Below are 15,000 nucleotides of genomic sequence, written 5' to 3'. Positions count from 1 at the left end.
CACAAAGAACTGCAAAATTGTTCTACCATTACCAGCCACAACTTCACTTCCTGTAGTCGTTTCACTGTTCATTTCTAGGAATATCATATCTGATATTCTAATTATGAACACCAGATTGCCCGCGTATATATTCCCCGCCGCACCGACTGCACACAAAGGCATTAGCATTCAGGAAGGGAGACGGGAGGACCGCGAAATCTTGCAAATCTTCGCCAAAATTCTTGGTCAGATAATATATTAATCATTATTACTATTATCATGATTATAGTTTCCATGCGCTTGCGCCCGTGATTGCGCTTTGTGCTTTTGCTTTGAGCTGTGTATGTGAATGTGAATGTGTATGTGTATGTGTATGTGTATGTGTATGTGTATGTGTATGTGTATGTGTATGTGTATGTGTATGTGTATGTGTATGTGTATGTGTATGTGTATGTGTATGTGTATGTGTACGTGTATGTGTGTGTGTGTGTGTGCGTGTGTGTGTGTGTGTGCGTGTGTGTGTGTGTGAGCGTGTGTGTGTGTGTGAGTGCGTGTGTGTGTGTGCGCGCGTGTGTGTGTGCGCGTGTGTGTGCGTGTGTGTGTGTGGGTGTGTGTGTGTGTGCGCGTGTGTGTGTGTGCGTGTGTGTGTGTGTGTGCGCGTGTGCGTGTGCGTGTGTGCGTGTGCGTGTGCGTGTGTGTGTGCGCGTGTGTGCGTGTGCGTGTCTGTGTGCCTGTGCGTGTCTGTGTGCGTGTGTCCACAGTTGTGTAATTAAAAACTCGTTTACCTAAAACGTGAAAACACTAAGTAACATTTAATGCATCTCTCGTCGGCAAAAATGATATACTGTTAATTGGTGTAATTTGACTCCTACGCGTCCAAGGATCCCTCTCCTACCATTTATTTGTTATTTGTATCTTCTGATTCTCTTTATCTATTCATCAATATATATTTTTCCCCAACTAAAATCACATGTGGTTTAATCCCACACCAAAATAATGTCGCACGCAGTATCAGAATGAACGAATCTGCACCGCCAAGGAATGCAAATCTCATGTGACGATCGATTCAGCTCTGTTCTTTGCTTAATCATAAATAGGGATCGATTCAAGGCCAGTGTCTCAGCCTGCGTCAAGAATCATTTTTTTTCGAATCAACATTTTCCTTATACATATATAGGCCTATTTTTTCTTTATTATTCGTAAGATCCTTTGAACTAAATCCGGTGATGGGATTACCTGGGTGACCTGTTATGTCTGTGGATAATATCTTCCGATGGGGTCCCTCTCCCTCCCTTTCTCTCTCTCTCCTCGCTCTCCCCTCTCTCTCCCCTTCCCTTCCCCCTCCCTTTCTTTCTTTCTTTCTTTCTTTCTTTCTTTCTTTCTTTCTTTCTTTCTTTCTTTCTTTCTTTCTTTCTTTCTTTCTCTCTCTCTCTCTCTCTCTCTCTCTCTCTCTCTCTCTCTCTCTCTCTCTACCCCTTGGTACCCTTGGAGCAAGGCCTAGCACCCGAACAGCTCCCCTTTATATGATCACAGCGAAGCCCGGTAATGTAAGTGGTAGACGGAGAGGAAGCAATTTGTAACTCTTACGGTCGATGGCTTCTTTCCTGATGTCGGACAGATGACCTCACCTTTGAGGTAATGGCCGAGATCCATTCAGTATGGATACAACCGCTGGAGGAGAGCCACAAGAGGCTATTTCGGAATCTTCCCAAATGCAACGAAATGAAACCCAAACAGATTCAGATTCACAATAGGGTGGCTTCACACGACATCCGGATGAAATGTTGGTCCGTAATAAAATCAATGGACAGCAGCTTTATTCGGTAAGTGGGATTCAAAATCTTCGTTTTTTAAAAACATCGAACAAGAACGTGAAATAGAAGAAAAAACAGCCAGTTGATAAATAATAAAAACTCCTTGGCAGATCTAAATAAATAAATGAATACGAAAACACACTAGTTGACTCGCACACAGAGAAACGCGTTATTCCTAATACCTTCTTAAAAATCACGAACAAAGATTTTACAGCATGAAAAGCCCAGGGTAGAGAACTCTCTCTAATCGTGTGAAGTCTACCCTGAAACAGACGGCAACAGGGACCGCAATCTACTTGGCTTATGGTCGAGGTCTGTCCGGTAGCTAATCAAGGATCCCAGCTGAGGCCACAGTCGCAGATTCATGGGACGGACAACACCAATGAGCCATATTCCGAATATACCGCAGATACTGGTCGTTGCACAAGAAAATAATAAATCTTGCTTAAGGGCACTTGGTGAACATAATGGATAATCTGTGAATTTCTTGTACTAAGGAACCCATGTTAAACGAAGACAAAATATCTAATGTCAAAAACACCAATGGGCTTGCAGACAATACATTCCTAGGATCTGAAATCGGAGGGGGCATTAAAAGGACTTACTGTACAATAAAGTATCTGACAGAGATGAATCGATGCCCTACCAGACCATCTGCTAGAAAACACGTTATACAATATGAACTCGGCACGACTCTTTGAAATAGAAAAAAAAGTCTTCCTTCATTACCTTTTCAAAGAAAGGCAACCTCCCAGACGTTTCAGCCTTACAAATAATCTTAATTATAACGACTCTAAGATGATGAGCAGATTCAGGAACCAAAACCTGCACAAAAGCTGAAAAGAGCATTTTAGATTCCAGAAATTCTCTGGTTGATGATATGCCGTTTGTCTCTGATTAAAAGAATTAGTGTCCAAATTATGCATACCCTGCTTCTGCCGACTATTACAAAGACTTTAACCAACCTCAAATTTGACAATTTAATGAACTATTTGAAGAACACTGAAATCGACGAAGAAAGTTTTGTGGCTAAAGGCAATCAAAAACCTCTACAGATACCAAACAGTGGCAATGTTGGTGGGTGATAAACCGAGAGGCAAACAAAACAATCTGGCTATTTGATCAGTACAGAATCAGACTGCAGAAACGCCAATCAATCAAGAGACGAATCAGGCTTACAGGAAAGAAATATCCGAAAAGGAAATCACTATAAAATCGAACTCCGAATAAACTAAGCATTCTTTTTTCAGAAAAACACGTACCAAGGTACCAAGTGAACGTATTCTGGACCTGGCAGGCATCGGGAAAAATATACTGACCAACCACCGTTTTCAAGAGACAACTGAAGTTAACTATTAGAAAGAAATGTTACTGGAATTCTTGCAAGAGAGAGGAGAATAAACGATTGAAGAATGACAGGCCAATAGAAACAAGACAAGAATACGTGGTTTGGCTTTAGCGAATGAGTAACTGTGGGAGTCAGAGGACTCGTTGCTAACGTTAGAAACTCACAGGACACTCAGATGATAGTGATAGTGGCGTGTATAGTCACGGTCAAGTTCTGCCAAACATGTTTCGAATTCCGTTTCGAACATCCACGTAATACAACACTTTTTGTATAAGGTAAGACGGATTCGAAGCTTCAATTCATTCAAAGACTTCTGTCCGTCACTGTACACGCCACTACATCATACACCTAGAAAGGGAAACACAATAAATGTTTTATGCCATAATGAACTGCCCTGAACGCATCGTGATTAATAATGAATTTCGAGTATAAAACGAGCTATGTAATTACTACTAACACCATTCCCGGAAAACTGCTGTTTGTTCATATTAGCTAAATGGCAGACATCAATATTAGTCAACGTGTAATTTTTTTTCCCTTTTCGTTTTTTCTCTCAGCAGATATATTAGAAAAAATAACGATCAAGCATTTGGTGGTGATAAAGTGAGGACAATTCAGGATGACTATAGTTTGATTATCTATATCTACCTTAACTTATCCACCTTCCAATTCACCAACCCGCCCACCATGAATGTTCGTATAAACTTACTTAGATGTGAAAAATATGATGAAATATATGTATCTGGAGTCTATAAACTGCTTATGAACCAAAGGAATTAACACTCGGTTGGTCACTGCATCGTAATTCCTTTGAAACGCAAAATCCAAGGCATTTTTACAATCTTTTTCGATTATATGTTCCTGGATAAAATCTCTACGAGAAAGAATACTTTTGATGTTTTTTTCTGTGCGTGTGCGTTGTGTTTATTTCTTCATCACTTACGGTATGGTAAGATATACTTACGGTATGGTATTACGGATTTCGAAGCGTATTGCATCAATAATGTTTATTTCAAAAGAATGACACACTTTATGCGAAAGTAAATATTCCTTGCAACGTGATGAACTGCAATGATCAGCTAACCATTTCATAACTTTAATTTTCGAACAGCCAATACACCATCAGCGAGCAACGAGCAACGCCGATCAACAAGTAACCTGTGCAACGCGGAAGCCAAAGAGGAAACGCGCCAATAATGGTGCTATATTCGTGTTGCAGCACATGACATTATCCACCTATCTCCCACTAGACTTGTTCGCCATTTCTCTTCCTTGTACCACTCGCCTCTCTCTCCTACGCCTATCCCTTACTCCCCCTTTTGTAACTATCCTCTTTTATGCTTCCGCTCCTCCTCCTTGCGCTATCCCTCATTCCCCGACTCATTTCATCCTCTTCATTTACCTACTATCCCTAACCCTCATTTATCCATCCCCCTCTCTCCTTCCCTCTATTCCACTAGTCCCCTTCCTCCTCCCCACCCTTCAATTCATTCGCCCTCCTCCCTCCCTCCCCGTTCTCCCTACCCCTGAAACATCCATCCCCTTCCTCCTTTCCCCCCACTCCTCTCTACCCCTCATTTATCTATCCCTCTCCCTCTTCCCTCCCACTCCTCCTTACCACCCATTCATCAACCCCCACCCTCCTCCCTCCTCCCTACCCCTCATTCATATATCCTTCCCCCAGTTCCTCCCCTCCCTCCATCCCCTCACTCCCCTACCCTGATCCTCCACCCCCTCCTTCCTTCCCCCGTCCCCACCACCCCTTTTCCATCCACCCCCTCCCTCCTTCCCCTTACTCCTCCCTACCCCTGATCCCTCCACCCCCTCCCTTCTCCCTACCCCTGATCCATCCACCCCCTCCCTCGTTCCCCTCACTCCCTCCTACCCCTGATCCCTCCACCCCCTCCCTCGTTCCCCCCGCCCCCACCACCCCTTTTCCATCAGTACGGCAAGACCCGGCAAGAGAACAGACAATGCATTTCGAACCTCTGTTCATTTGCATTGTGTTCACGTCATAACTATTCTTGGGCCTTTGTTGCTCTTACATAATAAAGTCCCCGAGGTTGCGCGGCTACGAAAACGCGTGTGCGTGTGCGTGTGCGTGTGCGTGTGTGTGTGCGTGCGCGTGCGCGTGTGTGTGTGCGCGTGCGTGTGTGTGTGTGTGTGTGTGTGTGTGTGTGTGTGTGTGTGTGTGTGTGTGTGTGTGTGTGTGTGTGTGTGCGTGCGTGCGTGCGTGCGTGCGTGCGTGCATGCGTGCGTGCGTGCATGCGTGCGTGCGTGCGTGTGTGCGCGTGCGTGTGTGTGTGTGTGTGGGCGTATGCTTGTATATGTATGTGTACTTGTGTTCATAAGCAAAGGCGAATACATATTCACAGGCAATTAAAGGGGAGAGAAGAGGGAGGGGGAGGAAGAAGATAGGTAGGGAGGGGGAGGAAGAGAGGGAAAGAGCGAAGGAGGGAAGGAGGTAGGGAGAGAGAGGAAGAGAGGGAAAGAGCGAAGGAGGGAAGGAGGGAGGGAAGGAGGGAGGGAAGGAGGGAGGGAGGGAAGGAGGGAGGGAGGGAAGGAGGGGAGGGAGGGAAGGAGGGAAGGGAGGGAGGGAGGAAGGAGGGAGGGAGGGAAGGAGGGAGGAGGGAAGGAGGGAGAGAAGAGAGGAGAGGGAGGGAGAGGAAGGAGAGAGAGAGAGAGAGAGAGAGAGAGAGAGAGAGAGAGGAGAGAGAGAGAGAGAGAGAGAGAGAGAGAGAGAGAGAGAGAGAGAGAAAGAGAGAGAGAGAGAGAGAGAGAGAGAGAGAGAGAGAGAGAGAGAGAGAGAGAGAGAGAGAGAGAGAGAGAGAGAGAGAGAGAGAGAGAGAGAGAGAGAGAGAGAGAGAGAGAGATGAGAAGAGAGGAGAGATAGAGAGAGAGATAGAGAGCGAAATGTAACACAATGCTAAGAGATATCATAGCACGTTGTTACGGTGAGACAAGGAAAGGAAAATTAACAGAGAGAGGCTTAAGAAAGAGATTGTAAGGAAGAGAGGAGAGGAGAGGAGAGTAGGAGAGAAAGAGAGAGATAGTAAGAGCGAGAGAGAGGAGAGTAGGAGAGAAAGAGAGAGATAGTAAGAGCGAGAGAGAGGTGAGTAGGAGAGAAAGTGAGAGAGAGTAAGAACGAGAGAGAGGAGAGACGCTCCCGGAAATCGAGACTTCAAAGCGCTATCAAAGACGCGCACGAAAAGACGTTGCGTGTGCGGCGGGCTCCGAGTCGGCGAGGGGCGGAGGCTCCCACTGATAGCGCCGCCCCTCGGGCCGCTGACGAACAATATGGCAGGAAACATTTTGGGCGGGGAGCGCTATGTAGGATTTCATTCACATGCTTGTGATTCTTAACAAGGGAAAAACAAAATTCTTACTTGTTATCCAACTTCTGGCTCATTTTCATCATCCACATCTTATTCTATGACATGTGCATTTACAGGCTTGTGAGTGAATCCATACAACTATCGGAGAAAAAGTTTCGCGTCGAGACTTACACTTCCGACGCAGGGCCACGTACAAAAAAGTCAAACGCCAATCAAACTTTTCCGCGAGAGAAGACCGCGAAACAAAAAGAAATCAAAGAGCAGTAAGAGAGCGAGTTGAAACGCCGCCTGAGATTGGGTTTGTGTTCAGGCTTCATCATACCACACGCCGGCCGAAGCCCCAGCGCAGTGCCATTGGCTGCCACCCAATCAAACTTGGCCTGAGTCGAGGACGAACTTCCAAGGACGACCGCCGAGATCAGACATCCTTCGTTCACCCTCGGAACATCCTTGCAATGCACCCTATCCTCATCTCACTCCTGTTTTATCTTCACATTTGTCTTGGATGCTTCTCTTACTCAAATATTTAACGTTCTTATGTCTCCTAGAAGCAGTCCCTCTGAATCAACTTATCCTTAATCTCTTACCTCTCCTTATAAAAATTCATCACACTTAGCTTATTTCCACCCTTCTGCCTCCCCCTAGTTAACTTTCACAATAAACTATCTGCTTCCTTAAACTCGCCGTTTTACCTCCCTCCCCCGCTTCCCTCCGCAACTAACCCCTCACACTTATCTCCACCCTTTTAGGCTTCCTCTTTTGCCCTCCCCCCACCCCCTCCCTTGGCTCATCCCCCATCTCTGACCCGAAGACACGAGTCATAATTCAATTTAATTGCGAATCTTACAGGCGATTGACCCGGTAATGATGTCTGGCAGTGGCTTAGGGTCGTTTCCTGAATGCCAACAAATCATTCGCTGTCGTGGCTGGAACAGATTAGCTCGTCAGGCAAGAGACTGGCCAATCTGCATTGCAGCAGGGATTAATGACTGCCAATGGAAAATATTAGTCGAGTTAAAGCCGACGGAACAGCCAACAATTGTGACATGAATGGCACTTATTATTCACAATGTTTTCAGGACAATATTGACGCTGCATTCACATAATTCTCCACAAAAAAGAAAGCCATGGCAACGCAGCACAATCGAGTGCTACCAAAAATATAATTGATTTCGTACTTGCAGATCTCTGTTATTACCTACCGTGAAAATCTTTTTTTTTTTTTTTTTTTTTAAGTACAAGAAAGGGAACAAAACGTCTCATAACAAATTCAAATTTCGCTGCGAAGTCTAAACTGCCCGCCGAATAGGCACACATCCATCCTTTGCAATAGGACCTGTCGCTTACGCCGAGTTGTAACATTGATTCTAACAAACAGAGGTCATCATTTACAACTTATAGCTATACATTAGCTGTCCCTTTATAGACGACAGAGACCTTCTGACTCAATAACTACATCCAATATTTCCATGACAAGGGGAGCCAAGAGATATCTGCTGGGATGTATTCAGACTTTGAAAATGGGGCTATTAATATGTATGAATAAATATATGACTGTAAAAAAAAGTATTTATCAGTCTATATCTGTCTAAATACACGTGCGCGCGTGGGGGGGGGGGGGGGCCTGTGCGTGTGTGTATGTGTGTATGGGTATATATGTGTGTGTGTATGTGTGTATGTGTGTATGGGTATATGTGTTTGTGTTTGTGTTTGTGTTTGTGTGTGTGTGTGTGTGTGCGTGTGCGTGTGTTTGTGTGCGTGTAGTACATTTATACTACTTATACATTTTACTTAAGAAATTACAAAGTACATGTAACTAACATGAATATTGGATTAAACTTCATAAAAACATTCTCTTAACCGAATCATCGCCATTATCATTCCCACGGGGTGTGTGGAGGAGTAGTATAAGGCACCAACCCCCCCTCCCCCCGACCATGACTCCGGCCTTGAGCAGCCTATAATATTCGCGCCCCGATGTCCCTAACGAGATGCAAAAAAGGAGAGAAAATGAGAATAGATTAGCGGCCTTTCTGGAGCGCGCGTACCCTGATAACACCACGAACTCCAAGCCAAATTAAGCCAAGCCAAGCCAAGGCAGACCCGGCCTAACCCAACCAAGCCCAGACCCGAAGAAGGCGGCGGCTTGGCTCTGCTCCAGCGCCCTAATGTATGGCCATACACCTTTCGCCTGATCCCCCCAACTTATTTTCACGACGACTTTCCAGCGACTCATTAACCCACTGGGAATTTACGAGTTTCTTAGCCTCCGGGAACTGCTGTGTTCTAAGAGGGACAGCCATTTAGTTATCTCTTACACGCAAGAAGAAAAAATGAATAAAATATAGACGTCTAACTGATACATAATCCCATAAACCGGGGGATGGCTGAGTCACTGAAAAATGTGCGGTATTTAGTCACTGGACCCATTTGTCACGGAGTTGTGCCAAGAATGCGGATAAATTCTTGCAGTAAATGTTGCAATTAACTTCTTTCCCGTCTTTATTTATGGTACGTGTCAGCTGGTAGCTAAAGGCATCCCTACATCTGGTAATAAGACACAACGCTGCAAGTAACAATGTTTAACTAGAACTAAAAACATCTTCCTGACAATTTACCTTACCTTACTGCGAGTTACGGGTATATACACCGACCAGAATGCCGATCTTCATGGTAATTACGCACTATGTTCCAATTAATGCACCGTGGCTGCGTAAAAAACGAAGAGATTCTTCGGTTTATGCGGTAAAACTCGTTGTATAGCCTCATAATAAACATTACGAGACTTCACTTTCATTGCACTCGAGGTCAAGTTGAGACTGAATTTGAAATTTTGAAAAGTCGTGCTTTTCTGTACGTCTCATTACGTGATTGGCTCATTATTTCATCACGTGACCTTCACCACCAATGGCGTAGCAACCAGCGAGTTTCCCGGATGAGAGCGCAGGCGCAAGATGGAGACGAAAAAATCTCCGAATTTAATTTTTTTAACGATATTTCCATAATTATTGGATTTGTTACAATAACAGACTTAGACTTGTAACAAACGATAAAACAAAGTATAATTACAATACCTATAGAAAACCACATAAAATAATACAAACTCCGCAAGAGAATCATAATAAATAAAGCCAAATTACTCACCATTGATGGACAAACCGGGAGCGGATGTAAACTTGGCCACGTCGACGATCTTGACCGCGAACTGTTGCCCAGTCTCTCTGTGGACGCATCGTCGCACCAGACTGAACGGACCCCTGAAAAAAAAATAATAATAATAATTTAGTAAACGCACAATCGTACTGTCGCTAATTCAAACATTTCTTGTATATGAAAATTATTAGAAGATAAAGTAAAGAAGTAATCATAATGTAAAATACAACATATTTGACCTTATTTGACACATGTTAGTTAGGGAAGATCATCTACTGTACCACTCTTTCTTCTCCAAAAAGATACAAGGGATAAGTGCTAGGTTTATTCAAAGCAAAATTGTAAGAACAAAAAAAAAGGGAAGTATGAATGTAACGGCATATGCCAAAAATCCTAAACTAAGGCCTTTGTTTCGGAATAATGATGCCCATTTCATAATACATAATTCATATCTAAGACATAAGGAGTTGTTGAACACTACTACTCCATCATATCTATATCTCCTCCATATTAAACTTACATAGGCCTACAGTCTCCCAAGAGACACTAAAAAATTCGACGTTGTGGGATTTTAATATCACTTTGGAGACACACAACCGCAGGGAAAGGTGGTGTATCTTACTAAATATTTCATGTCAAGAGGCAATTTCACTTTTCTCTTGAGCACCATATGTACGTGAACAAGAGTTTATGACCAGCATGCTCACGGAACATAACATACTGTAGGCCTACTTTCATGACCCATTCGGAAAGTTTACATAAACTCCAAAGAATAAAAGTGCAAATAAAATCTTCAGCTCCTGTGAAAAAAATGTAGCATTTAAGGAAGCTCACAAACAAACAATAAGAGAACAATAAATGTGTTTTGCCGCTTTATATACTTCATAAATATCTTGGAATGTCGCTTGCTTGGATCTCGAGAGTTGCCATAAACATGACAAACACTCAATAGGCTGAAAGCTAAAGCAATCTGATAAACCTGCGTCTAAAGTATTCTTCTACTGGATATTTAGCGATATGGATAACATAGCCTAAGAGTAATTTCTAATATAGAACATACAAAAAGATACAACATTAAATTCCTAATGTATTGTAATGTACTCGATTTTCAAACTAATTGGTATCAGGTACATCCAAATTTTGCAGTGTAATAACATAATGTAACTAGGCTTGTTCATGTTAAATAATACCATATCTTGAGTATGTAAGGTGGAAAATAATCATGACCAGACCCATATATTGCATTATGATTATCAAACTTGAAACGGATGATTATTTAGAATTTCTTTTGTGTCAACTTCAAAAGTCTCACCCTCATAGCATGGTTTAAATCCAAGAAAACAATGATCAAAGTATATAAAATATACGTTGCGGAATACACCTTGTATTTCATCATTCAAAAGGAGTCATTTGATACTGTTTCATCATCCTTGAGCAAAGTTTGATACTCAGAGAAAGTTCTTAACTTAGATGAGAGAGTATATTTTTCCAAACTGCCATGTCCAAGCACTGTTCAAAAGTAGAAGTTCAGACTACAAAAACCGTCCGATTTTGCCTCTTTTTTTCTGTTCCCATTTAGCGTTTCAGTGTAAATGCTGATAAGAGCGATCAAATTGGAAAAAAACAATTCCTTTGTCATCAGGTTATTTTGTTTCCAATCGACATCCGCGGAGAGAATCCTTGCAACTCCGTGGCAATAAGAGCTTCTGATAAGGAATTATCTACTAAGATCTTAAAATATCCTAAGAGAATCTCCATAGCTTTCATAATCTCGAGGAACGAATATCAAACTAACTTACAACTAAAAGCTGGCGCATGAGTTACAAAGTTGAAACTAGAGAGTGTGATGTGTTACCTCCTGGAGCGAATCGTGAAAGCATTATTCCAGAAAATAAACCCTCAATTTGGAATCTTGAGAATGATTGATTCCTGCATCTTGAACAGAAGGCCTATAACATCTCCTATAATAAAACTATTTTTATTATCAATACATTTTCAAGAGTCGTCAGTGTAAAATATTCCCAAAACGTAATCAACGTTTAAATAGTGAGTAAAATGAGCACTTCATGATTTTGTATTTCAGAGCATAATACTTTCCTCATTTAGAAATATTTTAACTACTAAATGTGAATAAAAAAAGTGCACAAAAGTGTAACTCCAAATTAATTTATAATGGTAATATACTACATTTGAACACATTTTTCTTTCAAGTTAGATTTTTAAAACTAAGTAATTATCGTTTCGGAGACTTTTGAATAACAGTAAATAAAACTCTGATAATGGTACATGTTTCATGAGCTTTTGGCGTGATTATTTGGAAGCGCCACCAGGGATTGTAGGCACACCTTGTAGCTACGTTTCATAACTTGGGACGGCCTTGTAACTAGTGACTAGGTGTGCCTATCGCTCGAATTGATCGATATGAAAATGGTATTGATACAAGTGTTTGGATATCGAGTATATATATATATATAAATATATATATATTTATATATGTATATATATATATAAATATATATATATATAAATATATATATATTTATATATATATACATATATAAATATATATATATTTATATATATATATGTATATATATGTATGTATGTATATATATATATAATATTTATATATATATACTTATATAATATATATATATATAAATATGTATGTATGTATGTATATAATATATATATATATATATATATATACATATATACATACATACATACATACATATATATACATACATACATACATAAATATGCATACATACATACATATGTATACATACATACATATATATGTATACATACATACATATACATGTATACATACATGCATACAAACATACATACATGCATACAAACATACATACATATATATATATATATATATATATATATATATATATATATATATCTTTACTCTAAAATAAATTATCTTACAATCTTCATTTTTATATCCATATCATCAGATTCAATTCAAACTGAATATTTAATATTATATCAGTTATACATCAGTTGTTTCAAAAAAAGTACTCTTGAAAGAATGACCACTGGTTCCAATTTCTTCATGTTACGTTTGAAGTTTTGATTATCTTCAACATCACTTCATTTCCATCTTGTAAGAAATTCCGAGACCCTAACAATTTTCCTTCAGGAATATCGCAACACGAAACGCATTGGCATCCAGGGAGGAGCTCAGCCGAGAGGATGTTAGAAATGGCCGTCCAGCTGTTATACGCGCGGGTTGGGCAATGGGGGTATTTTCTGGTTGGTTTTGTCGAGGTGGGAGATCTGTCCATAGCCCTTCAGAACTTGAGATTTTGTCTTGCGTATCTCCATGACGTCTGTGCCCCGTCAGTCGCCATGTTCTCAAGGGTTCTTCCGTAGCTTGACAGTTACCGTTACATCGTCGATATATATAGTCTGTTGTCTGTCGTTCGATATTTCTGTCACCCCTAAACGAAGACATGTGGTTATAGTATGGATATCTTTGAGCCGCTGGCATGCATATTTTGCGTATATATAAACAACAAAGATCAGAAAAAATGGAAAGAGAGAGAGAGAGAGAGAGAGAGAGAGAGAGAGAGAGAGAGAGAGAGAGAGAGAGAGACAGAGAGAGAGAGATAGATAGATAGATAGATAGATAGAGATAGATAGATAGATAGAGAGAGAGAGAGAGAGAGAGAGAGAGAGAGAGAGAGAGAGAGACAGAGAGTCGTAGTAGAAGAGAGAAATGAGACGAAAAAAGAGTAATCAAAAAGGTTGCTGGAGAGGTGCCACCCCTCCGCGAGATCCCGTTGGACGCCCACAAAATTGCACAGAGAAAAGGAGGCGCGAGATAATGGCACGGGCAGAGGAGCTCGGATCATATGATATGCAATGAACGAAGCGCCGCTAAGCCTGCTGGCCGCGACTCAAGCACGCCAGACGAGCGTTCTATGCAGATGCCCATATATATTCCCGTCACAGCGCCCTTGTGAGATGTATTCACAAGGGAAGGGACGTGATATCCGACAGGACCATTGTTAGAAGTGGTATAAAACGACGGACACACACGCTCGCACACACTCACACACAAACTCTCTCTCTCTCTCTCTCTCTCTCTCTCTCTCTCTCTTTCTCTCTCTCTCTATCTCGCTCTCTCTCACACACAGATACACATAGAGATAAAAGATAGATAGAGAGAGAGAGAGAGACTGGGAAGAGAGGGAGGGAGGAGGGGAAAGAGATTGCAAGATGAAAAGATAAAGAGAGGAAGAGAAAGGCAGAGAGAGAGTAGAGAGAGAGAGAGAGAGAGAGAGAGAGAGAGAGAGAGAGAGAGAGAGAGAAAGAGAGAGAGAGAGAGAGAGAGAAAGAGAGGGAGAGAGAAAGAGAGGGAGAGAGAAAGAGAGAGAGAGAGAGAGAGAGAGAGAGAGAGAGAGGGAGAGAGAGAAAGAGAGAGAGAGAGAGAGAGAGAGAGAAAGAGAGAGAGAGAGGAGAGGGGGAGGGAGGGAGAGGAGAGGGGGAGAGGGAGAGAGAGAGAGAGAGAGAGAGAGAGAGAGAGAGAGAGAGAGAGAGAGAGAGAGAGAGAGAGAGAGAGAGAGAGAGAGAGAGAGAGAGGGGGGGGGGGAAGAGGGAGAGAGGAGAGGGAGGGAGGGAGAGAGAGAGAGAGAGAGAGAGAGAGAGAGAGAGAGAGAGAGAGAGAGAATCGGACAGACAGCCAAACAGACGAAGCGGCCTCAAGCAAGAGCGCTGGCTTGGGACCCAAATCCTCCCAGCCCGAACTAAAACACATGAAGTGCACTGAAGCAAAGGAGCGAGAGATGAGAGGTGAGTGGCGTCCCCCGAGGCAAGACACAAAGAAGGGGGTGAAATTAACAGCAAGAGAGTACACAAGTCGGTAGGGAGAGTCTGCAAAAGGGAGACAAAGAGGACGAAAAAAATAAAAACATTTCTGTTGTATATTCAGTACTTTGGTATACAAAAAGGTCTTGTATATGAAATATCTACAAACGCAGACTAATGATCATGGTGGTTGATGATGGTGATGGTGATAGTGATGGTGATGCTGATGCTAGTGATAATGATAATGAGGATGATGGCAGTGATAATGGCAAAGATAACGGTAATTATAATCATAACGATGATGATCTCATCTTACTTAGATCAAAAATAACAAAAACAGCGAACAATACGGATGGTCATGACAAGAAAACCAAGAAAAATAACAAGAAAACAAACTACTAATGACAATATTTATAAATGCAAGTAATATCATACAATAACTACAACCGTAATTGTATGGATATCGTCAATAGCAGCAACAGCAAGAAGAGTAACAGTGACAACAAAAAAGGAAATAATAATAAAGTATTTGCGATGACAG

General features: G+C 41.8%; 1 protein-coding gene across 1 annotated transcript in view; it reads right to left on the bottom strand.

Moving 5' to 3' along the window:
* CASK (peripheral plasma membrane protein CASK) overlaps positions 1-15,000 on the bottom strand; it is a gene marked incomplete in the record, with an annotated part of 1,154,881 nt that overhangs the window by 778,480 nt on the left and 361,401 nt on the right. Inside the window, 1 exon segment of the mRNA XM_070140919.1 lies at positions 9,621-9,733. Coding sequence (XP_069997020.1) covers positions 9,621-9,733 — 113 coding nt within the window.

The sequence above is a fragment of the Penaeus vannamei genome, chromosome 3 (assembly GCF_042767895.1).
Source record: "Penaeus vannamei isolate JL-2024 chromosome 3, ASM4276789v1, whole genome shotgun sequence".
Taxonomy (NCBI): Eukaryota; Metazoa; Arthropoda; class Malacostraca; order Decapoda; family Penaeidae; genus Penaeus; species Penaeus vannamei.
This window is presented reverse-complemented; position numbering and strand designations above follow the sequence as displayed.